We start from the raw sequence: 10465 nt of genomic DNA, 5'->3' as shown, positions 1-10465 counted from the left end.
GGGTATCCCTCTAAGTCCCTATAACCCTTTTTGGGAGTCACAGATACCTTTGATAATCTGATGAAAGTGTGATGGATCCTCTACCCAGGAAAAAAAAAAAATGCACATACCTGAATACTTCTGCATACAACCTCAGGGGCATCACACATCTTCTGAAACCCAAGTTAAAGATCTCTGCTCTAAGTAAATTATAGAGAATTTTAGTACAAATCGTTGATAAAATTAGGAACCAACTATTGGCTTAAAACCTTTCATATTGGAATTATTGTTAGATGGTGGCCCCTACTAGCAAAATGTGACATTGCAACCAGCTTCGTTAGACATGATAACATCCAGAGAGAAGGGAAAAAGAAGCAAAGTTCTGAAAGCTATTTATAAGGAGTCAGGGCACCTCTAGACGTGGGAGCCATTCCTGGTTCAAGGCAGGGGTCAGGGTGCCTGACAATTTCTAGCAGGGTAGAGTCTGATAAACCACAATGCTCAGGATGCCAAGGGGTTAGCCATTATCTTAACCCCTTCCTCACCAAAAGATTTTAGTTTTGTCTGTTGGGAAACAAGATGTCACTAGGGAAAAAAAGATTTGCCTTACAACTTTGCTGGAACACATCAGTTTGGTGACGTTGGGACACTAGTGTTATTTTTGAGAAGGCGCATAAAACCAAAGTAAATTATTCTCTATGTAGAACATTTATTTACTAGTAACATTTGTTTGGGTGTATTCGCTTTGACAATTTTTACCAGTAAATATTGGTTTTATTTAAAACTGGGAATCCAGTTGATACATAGGATAGTTGATATATCTGTTCTTTCCCCCATGTAAAGAATAGTTAAAAGATTTATGCATACTTTTTACTTTTCTCTCTTAATGCCAGGGGGTGGGGAGGGAGGGTGGGGGAAAGATCTTTGAGTCTACAACTGACAAAATGTCTTCTTCAAATTAAAAAAATTGAGAAGCAGCACTTTAAGTCTAACTCTACACCATTTTATTGCATGTATTAGTTTTAATAATGATTTTTGGTGCATGCCTTTGGGCTTATTCAAAAGTGTACAATAGGAAAGTATATTTCCTTTCTTAGAAAGGAGATGTTTTCTACTTTGCAACATGTGATTACAAAAATCTTCCTCTGTGGGAAGATTAACCATGTATTGAACTACTGAAAAGTATATATTTTTAGATATACAGAAGGAATCTACATGGAGCAGCATTCAGACCTATATAGAAGTCATAGCATTCTGTATAGGACCAAAAAGGAAATAACATTAAACACTTAAACAGACTTTGTTGGGTAGAAATACCTTTAGATCTTGCATTTACTTCCAAAAAGAAAAAATGCCACAGAAGTTTTCTGAAAACTTTTGTCGTTTGAATTTTCTCTGTCAGTGTATTTAGCCCAAATACAACAGCTTTGGGTTAGCACACACATAAGAATCAAAAAAACAAAGCTAACTAAATAAATCAGTCTGGTTTGCCAATCCAGCTTGACTGAAATAAGTAAACTAATCACTTGCAACATGAAAAACTGTCTAACTCCTCTAAGGTTCTGACAAAATAACCTTGGCTGATGTGGGAAGACTCCCACTTCAATTTCTGACCTGACAGTGAAGATTCATGCTTGACATGATTTCATACTTGACAGTGTCTGTTTAAGGAGCTATGGTACAGTTTGCTAATTCAATCCCAGATACCTGTTGATTACCTGTGAGATCTAGAGTCCAAAGTAGCCAGCAGCCATATCCCTGAGTGCTCTGTGCCCATCAGATATCTTAAAGTAAGCAGGGTTGGGACAGGTCACAGCTTGGATGATTGACCTCAGGTGCCGTAGACAGCCCCAGATTCAAGAATTGTATCTGCTTTCTTGGCAGTCATCACAGAACTAATGTCCCATACTGTGTTACTTACTGTAGATGCTCTCTTTTAGAGGAGGCCCAGAGCACACATCCTAATCGCTAGTGGTACTCAGAGAGGGGGTGCTAACTCTGATGCCCTGGCCAAATTCCAGTTTAGGGATGTGGGTCTTCTTCTTGTCATTCTAATTGGAAATGTGCATCACTTCCCATTTTTCTTATTGATCTCAGTGCAAACTACACTAGTCTCTTTCTTTGCCCTGGTCCCAAGTCTCTGAGATGCTGGTGTGTATTATATGGGCTAAGTTCATGCATTATCCTAGGGCACAAGAGTTGAGGAATGGGTGAGTTTGGTGTCAGAGTGCCTTGTGGTTGGAGGGTGGACTCTTGTGATGCTTTGGGGATGAAATTGGCCCTCTTTTAGCATAAGTCGGGGAGTGTGCACTGGCTGGAGGCTTCCGGAGGCTTCCAGCCATGAGGTGTGAGCTGAAATCAATTTTTCCTCTTTCCTTATAGCATGTTGAGAAAATCTGTTGGGTTTTCAGCAGTCAGGGAAGGCCGGAGTTCTGCTTTAATCTGGGTAACTGAGGCTAATGTGAGCAAGACTTTGGTTAATTAACTGGGTTCTCAGATGCCACAGACTCCGTGAGAAGTCACCATTATTTTCAATGGTTGTGATAGAATTTCCCCCTAGTAGCCATTATTTTAAGATTATATTGCAGAGTTGCTTTATTTTGAGCTTTTCGTGTATACACAATCCCAAACTGGAAGAAATTTTACAAAAAGGAATCCTGCTGTGAAAGGTATATATTACTCTAGATTTTTCTTACTGTAAATATTGTAAGATTGTAATACTGTCAATATTTTATTAACCAACAAATGTTAATCTATGTGAAATCAGACTTATTTTAAATGTGCTTCTTATTTACTGTGTGTGGTCCCTGTTGCTGACAGTATTAAGTTATATTCTGATGTAAGATTAACTTTATTAAAGAATGTAAACATTAATGTTTCCTTATGGGAAAACAAATAAAGTATAAAGAAGACAATTCTTTTCATTGAAATATACTGTGTATTTACACTTGCTAGACCCAGCACCACTTATAAATTTAGTACACTGTTCAGAATTTTAGTTAACACAGCTGACATGGTTGTGCTCTGTTTGAAAGTCTTTAAGAATAGGTATTGTTGGAATATACAGTTTGTATTTGTCTGCTGTGAATCATAATCTTGAAATTTCTAATCAAGTTTGTAAAATTTTTATAGTGAAACATTTTAATGACAATTTAAAAATTTATCTTCTCTAAAGAATGGTCAAAACAATATCCTTTCAGAAATAGAATTGTTCTTTAATATCTTTCCAAAATGACTTTGGTTAAATGGACCAGATGTATATTAGTTAAAATTTAGGACTAAGTTGTTGATATTCTTTGAGTTTACAAGTTAATCCTTATTGGAGATGTGCCAATATACAGTTAGAATATCATTAATTTGCACTGTTTGGGGACCCCATTTAAGAATGCTGAATTTTGCCAACTAAGAAGTAAGCAAATGCAATTTAAAAAGTAAATTTGAGCATTCTGTATTAAATATGTGCAGTTATTATCACATGAAGAAACGCAGTGTGTCGGGCTGTAATATTACCATATTTGCTGTCATGTTCTCCCATCTAAGTGCTGGGAATTCACCATGTGGAAACCAAGCAAACGTGTTGTGCATCAGCCGGCTTGAGTTTGTTCAATATCAAAGCTGAAAACTAGCGAGGTCTGCTGTACTGCTTATTGAAGTATTGTGATTATTTTAGGCATTGATTCTTACAAAATATATACTGTAACAGTATACTTTGTACAGATTTAAATTTTATTTGAAAAAATGAAATAAAGTAGGCAAAAAATAAAGATGTTTATTTTTCATGTGACTGTATAATCAGATCAGTCTTTTGTTTCAGTGCTTTTTGGGGGAAGGGGTCTGGTTGCGATCTTGGATTTTTTTTTTTTTTGATAGGTGGAAACCGTTTTTAGGACTCAGTAGCAGGTATACTTGCCTGTTACTTATGATCATTAATCGACTGCAAGCATTAAAAGTGCTCTCATACTAGAGAACTCTATCTTCCATTTTACTTTAAGATAGGTTTGCTTATTTTAAAAAATTTTATGTGAATGGCTTCCCTATCCTGGCATATTGGGTCATTTAAAAAATTCTCTGGTGGTATGACAGTTAACCTAGCCATCATGTTGAAGAGAAGGAAAACCTTTTCCCATAGATCATGCTCCATTCTCATGGAAGGTTTTTTGTTTCCTGTCAGTTACAATTAAAAAAATTTAATTATCATGGATACCTACTACTTATACATACTTATTGGGTACATGTAACATTTTGAAACAAGCGTACAAGGTAATGATTAAATCAGGATGATTGGGGTATCCATCATCTGAAGTATGTATCATTTCTTTGTGTTAGGAACATTCTAATTCCACTCTTAGTTATTTGAAATATCTAATAAATTATTTTTAATAGTTGCCGTATTATGCTGTTGAACACTTAGAAAATAGAGGTTGCGGTTTAAAATCTCTTTCAAAACTGTTTTTCTAGTGAGTGGAATGGCAGACAGTGAATGAAGCTACCAATAAAAACAAGACACAGGAGCCATCCCTCAGGATAGTTTCAATGGGGCCTTCCAGAAGAGTAGATTATCTGACCACAAGAACCACCTATTTTGACCTCTAACTTAAAAACCAACAAAGGCCTCAGAAGCCTCAGGTATATATTTTCCTCAACCTTTTTAAGTAGAGTTTGAAGTTTTATTTGTAGCTTTCTCCTTTTATTTTATCTTTTTTTATGTTTTCACTTACCTTCAAGCTGGATATGAGGAATGCTTGGAGCAAGTAGTTCTCCAGGATAACCTGGCAAAAATCACACTATGAAAAATCTCTCAATGTTACTTAAGTATATACGACAGCAGTTATATTCTAACACTTGATGCATGTCCGTAGGCTATCTCAAGTTCACATTATTACAGTTCCAGGCTTCTCATGGGGAATCCCAAGAGAGTTCATTGTGAGTATTGTTTTGTTGTTTTCTTGCTAAAAAGGCCCTGCTTGGCTGGGCATGGTGGCTGACACCTGTAATATCAGCACTTTGGGAGGCCTAGGTGGGTGGATCACTGGAGGTCAGGAGTTCAAGACCAGCTTGGCCAACATGGTGAAACCCCGTCTCTACTGAAAAATACAAAAATTAGCTGGATGGTAGTGCACACCTGTAGTCCCGGCTACTTGGGAGACTGAGGCATGAGAATTGCTTGAACCTGGGAGTTAGACATTGCAGTGAGCCAAGATTGTGCCACTGCACGCCAGCCTGGGTGGCAGAGCGAGACTCCATCTCAAAAAAGAAAAAAGTAAATAAAAGGTCCCTACTTTGGAGTGAACAGAAGGATGGACTAGCTTCCACATCTGACAACCACCAACTTCAATAAAAACAATGGAGAAACTTTGCTTTATGAAAACTGAAAGCTGAGGGTGCCTCTGTTTTAGAGAGGTAGGTGGGATGCCTAAGAAACTTCAGTTTCCCTAAGTTCTATGGTGCCTCTGATTTGGGGGGTGCACACAGAAGACAGGTGGCTACTTCCTGAAGAAGAGACCAGATTCTGCTCTCTTCTCTGCAGAGATCAGATAAATCTTTGGGTTCCTGTCCGAGAGAAGGACTCAAGCACAGGAGGTGGTGGCAATTCCAGCCATGATTTACTCCCAGCAAGTATGAGGGAGTGAAAAGTCAGGAGTCAGGCGCTTCATCTTTTAAAGACTCCAGATAGGACCATGATTAAATATGCCCAGTGGTCAGTTGGACAGCAAGAGGACCCGAGGTGAGGTCCTACTGAAGGGCTACAGGAGGAGCATCCCAGACAGCCAGGTCGGAACTATAAGGCAATGCTGGTAGGACCATGGGGAGCCCCTCAAGAAAGGAACCTAGCATGCTTAAACAGAACTATTTGTCATTCTTTCTTTTCTAAGATGTAATTGGTGGTCTCTTCCTACCTCCACCTCCAATGGATGTTAACTTTCATTTAACCATGTGGTATATCATTTATTTCGGTATTTTGCATGGCTTTTAGAAATCTCTTTGTTCCTAGTCTCAGGAACAATTTATTTCTAAGCAGTCAGGACTGTTTTATCTTGGGTACTGAGTTTTGGAAGAGGTCCTGTTCTTTCAGGACCAGAGAAAAGAGAGTTCTCTTTTTCGGTGTTTGCCTGCTAGGTCACCTGAGGGCCAGCACACACCTCCACTGTTCTCACTTCAGCACCCCCACCCCACCCCCACCCCCACCTTCTAGAACTTCAGGAGGAGGAGCCACAGTTTTTCCCCTGAAATTGGGGATTCTACCTAAATATTGCACATCTTCAGAGCGTTTCCAATGACATCAGTACAATTTTCTTACCAATATTGATTTTCATTCACTTCGATTTCCTCACATCAGGCTATTTGGCAGTTAGATTGGCAGTGAGAAAATGTCACAAAACAGACTCATTGAATGTTGCAAGGCTTAAAAGAATAGGATATCACTGCCTTACAGCCAGTAGGGTTGTCTAGTTAACCCCACCATCAAAGGCATCCTGGCTCTCCCTGTGCTCATCTCACACCTCAGACCTCTGTCAGCCTTCTGTGGAGACTAGCAGTAGGTGTAACATAGCTCCACTTTCTGTTTCTGGCAGTGTCACTTAGGGTGGGTCTGTATTGCCACCATCCCACACTTTATTTTTTAAACATTGAGTGCTTAAAATATTCAAGGCACCAAGCTAAGCATTTTACCTGTGTTATTTTACTTCATTCTTACTATAACTCTATGAAATAGGCACTGTTATTACCCTCAATTTATATATGAGGATACTAAGGCACAGAACGATTAAATGACATGCCTAGAACTCCACGGTCAGGATTCAAGTCCAGGTAGGATGATGGCAAAGCACAGCCACAGTCTCAATCACTCTAATATGTTGCCTTCTCTATGAAGTTGCCTCCTCATCCCTTAATTTGTAGGGTCTCCCTGACTTTGACTTTGCCTCCCCTAAGGATGTATGTAGCTGAATGTCAAAGCCAATATTACCGGGAGCAAAGGAGGATTCTTCTGCATAGCTCAAAAGCCACACTTCCTGTTTCAGAGGTTGATTCATGAATGAATCCACATTTTCATTTCCCCCTCCCCTTTCATGGGGGAATGACTTACTCAGAGCAGGTCTGAAGGAAGCTGGCAGATGGCCCTACCAGGCCTCTCTCCACTGCTCTTGCTTAAAGTAAGCACAGCCCTGAGTACTATTCCTGCCTCTTCCCGCCCTTACCACAATGACCTGATCAAAGAGTTCTGTGAATGAGGCTCTTGAATTCTGTCTAGTTGAGTTGTTGATTTCCTTCCTATACCCAGATTCTATCCCGCAGCAGACACTGTTTCTTCCTTAGAGCAGACCTCCTATCTGAGCCCATGTGGCTTCAGACACAAGTTCAACAACAAGTATCAGGAGATAGTCTCTAGGAGAGGATCTGGGTCTGCCCAGATTCTCAAAACCTCACTGTTCACCAACAATTGGTGCAGCAATTGGATCAGCCAGAGAAAGCCATGTAGTTTTCAGCTCAGATTTGCTTAGGCTTTAAAGTTTCTGGAGGCATTTTCCTGCACCCTATAAAATGCTGTTTCCCAGATGTTTCCTGACCTCAAGGAGAGGTCCAGAGTCTGTAATTCTCCAGGGGCTTCTTCCAAAAATAAAATCTCAAGTTCCTTGGGACTTAGGGGTGGTTTCAAGGACTATGGCATCTGTTGGAACTCCTGTCTGAAAAGGAAAGATCATAATTTGAACTTGAACTCTTCATGGTTTTTGGTATCCTCTAAAGCAGTGGTTCTCAAAGCGTAGCCCCTGGGCCAAGCATCCCCTTACATTCTTGGGTCCCACTCCAAACCTACTGACTTAGAACCTCTAGGGCTGGGCCCCAGCATCCATATTGTAACAAGCCCTCTAGGTGATTCTGAAGCACACTAAAGTGTGAGCACCATTGCTGTCTAAAGCAAATGTTCTTTATTTCTTTTGGAGTCTTAGGCTTGAGAATCTGATGAAAGCTTGAGGCTCTCTCAGCTGCACCACAGAACCCCAAAGATCCAAGTTAAGAATCCTTGCTCTGGAACTTAGAGCTTGTCTATCTGTCTCTGGCTTCCACCTGCTCTAGCACCACTACAAGGAGGGGTGGCCACATACTCCTTGTTTCTCTTTTCATCTGTGCACTGTTGGATGTCACTGATGGTGTGCATTCCCTGCACCAGACAGCACAGGGATAAGGGCTTGCTGCTCCCTATATTTGCTGCAAATGTAGCCCATGTACTCCAAACAAAAACCAAATGCTCAGGCATGGGGTGCCAGGTTAGGAGTCCAGGACCAAATAGAAAAGTGATTCCTCCTGTAGCTAGGAGCTGTGTGTTGGAGCACAACTGCTAAAACTGCTGAACTTCCTGTGACAGTCCTGGCTCGGGTACGTTCACAACAGCCAGAGCTTTGTCACCGGCAAGTTTTGGTCTCCAAGAGAACTCCCAAGACAAGGCCCAGATTTTTATTTTCTAGATAAAAGCATCTCAACTTGTACTGTCTTTAGCTGTTTTCGCCCGAGTAGCCAGTTATTTGGCTCTGAGGGCAGTGCTCCGCTTTTTCTCCACAGTCATTCTTGGGCCATGACTTGAAGTGGTACTCAGAGCAACTTCATTGGGAAAAGTCCCTTCTCTCAATTCAGGGACTCATAAGGAGGTTGACTCTGAAAAGAGTGCCTAAAGCTGCAGAGCTTGGCTGTCCTCTGGCTGTTAGAATGCTTCCTTGTTCTGAGAGGTAGCCCAGGGAAGAAAGGCCTGTGTCTGCACTCTCACACATCTGAAACGAAAGCTTAATCCCCTCACAAAACCCATCCTCTCCCCATCTTAGTCCTTCCCGTTGCAGTAAAGGGCACCACCATATACACATCACTCAAACAAAAAACAAAGAGCTGTTGCCACATTCTAGTTTCTTTCACCCCTCATATTCAAACTATGTCCTGTGTCTGGCCACACCTCATCACCTATACCACTGTCACTAGCTCAAGTGATTCTCAAACTTTAACCTGCATCACCTAAAGGGATCATTAAAAGACATACCACTGGGCCCATCCCAAGTTGCTGATTCAAAGGGCTGGGGTAGGAGCCTGAGAATTTGCATTTTTAATTTTAATCAGGCGATGCTGATGCTATTGATCTAGGAACAACACCTTGGAAACTGCTGCCCTAGTCTATCATATCCAGAGTGTCCATATGTCCCACTTTGCCAGAGACCATCTGGTTATGCCTGTTGTCCCCGCTTAATTATTTGTAGCACCCCTGTTTACCTGCACAAGTATCTTGGTCTGGATGACAAATGATGTGGACACCGATTTTCTCACCTAACAGCCTTCTCACTGGTCCCCCTACTGCCATGATCGCCCTATGTAATCCATTCACACAGCAGCTTGAGTGATCTTAAAAGTGCTAATTGGGGCCAGGCGCGGTGGCTCATGCCTGTAATCCCAGCACTTTGGGAGGCAGAGGCGGGCGGATCACAAGGTCAGGAGATCGAGACCATCCTGGCTAAAACCCGTCTTTACTAAAAATACAAAAAAATTAGGTGGGCGTGGTGGCAGGCTCCTGTGGTCCCAGCTACTCGGGAGGCTGAGGCAGGAGAACGGTGTGAACCCGGGAGGTGGAGCTTGCAATGAGCCAAGATTGCGCCGCTGCACTCCAGCCTGGGCGACAGAGCGAGACTCCGTCAAAAAAAAAAAAAAAAAGTGCTAATTGAGGGATGTCACTCCCTGCTTCCCATTACACTTAGAATAAAAGTCTAACTCTCTACTGTGGTTACAAGGCCTCTATGATCTGACCTTACTTGACCCTCCAGCTTTCGCTCCTTCCTCTCACCTACTTGTTCATTTCTCTCAAGCAATAGTGGTTGCCTTTCTGTTTTTTAAATGCACAGAGCCCACTGCCACCTAAGGGCCTTTGGTGTTGCTTTTCTTTCTTCCTTGAATGCACTTCCCCCAGATCTTCAGATGACTTGCCCTTTTTCATAATCAAGCCTCAGGTCTCATGTTCTCTCTTCAAAGAGGCTTCCCCTGACAACCAAACTGAAATGGTCCCTTCCAATCACTCTCCCTTACCACTCTGTTTCAGTTTTCTTCCTAGTGTTTATCACTGTCCAGATGGTCTTCCTCATGTATTTTTTTTTCTGTTGAGGGTCTAACACTGAGGGCAGGATTCACCATGGCATCCCCAATGCCCAGATTAATCTGGCACATAGCAGACATTCTGCAACTATCTGATGACAAATTGATTGGACTCCAGTGAGTCCAGACCATTTTTGGGAGTCACCTGTGCCTCTGGATCTGACTTCCTCATCCATTTTGAAGGTGGGTACTGTCATTACTGCTTTATCTCTCCTCTGTCCTACAGGTGGTATAGAACAGAGATCCTGAAGATGAGATGATCTTCTCGCCTGCAGTCAACCTCATTAGCTTCCTGCATCTCCCACCTCTGTGTAGGCCCAGCATCTCCTCTCCCTTTTTCAACTCAGATGAGGCTCTGGGACAAGGA

At 41.6% G+C, this 10465-nt stretch overlaps 1 protein-coding gene across 1 annotated transcript; it reads left to right on the top strand.

Moving 5' to 3' along the window:
* Nucleotides 1-538: 538 nt before the first annotated feature.
* IGIP (IgA-inducing protein) lies at nucleotides 539-3767 on the top strand. The gene has a single exon (XM_011997215.1). The coding sequence runs from the start codon at nucleotides 3437-3439 to the stop codon at nucleotides 3596-3598; it is 162 nt and encodes a 53-aa protein (XP_011852605.1). The 5' UTR covers nucleotides 539-3436; the 3' UTR covers nucleotides 3599-3767.
* Nucleotides 3768-10465: the final 6698 nt, after the last annotated feature.

The sequence above is a fragment of the Mandrillus leucophaeus genome, unplaced genomic scaffold (assembly GCF_000951045.1).
Source record: "Mandrillus leucophaeus isolate KB7577 unplaced genomic scaffold, Mleu.le_1.0 Scaffold534, whole genome shotgun sequence".
Lineage (NCBI taxonomy): Eukaryota > Metazoa > Chordata > Mammalia > Primates > Cercopithecidae > Mandrillus > Mandrillus leucophaeus.
Note: the sequence above shows the minus strand (reverse complement) of the source record. Positions and strands in the feature narration are given on the sequence as shown.

Excerpts from the sequence above, each read along its gene's own strand:
- IGIP (XM_011997215.1), top strand. The coding sequence starts at position 3,437 with ATGTGCAGTTATTATCACATGAAGAAACGCAGTGTGTCGGGCTGTAAT.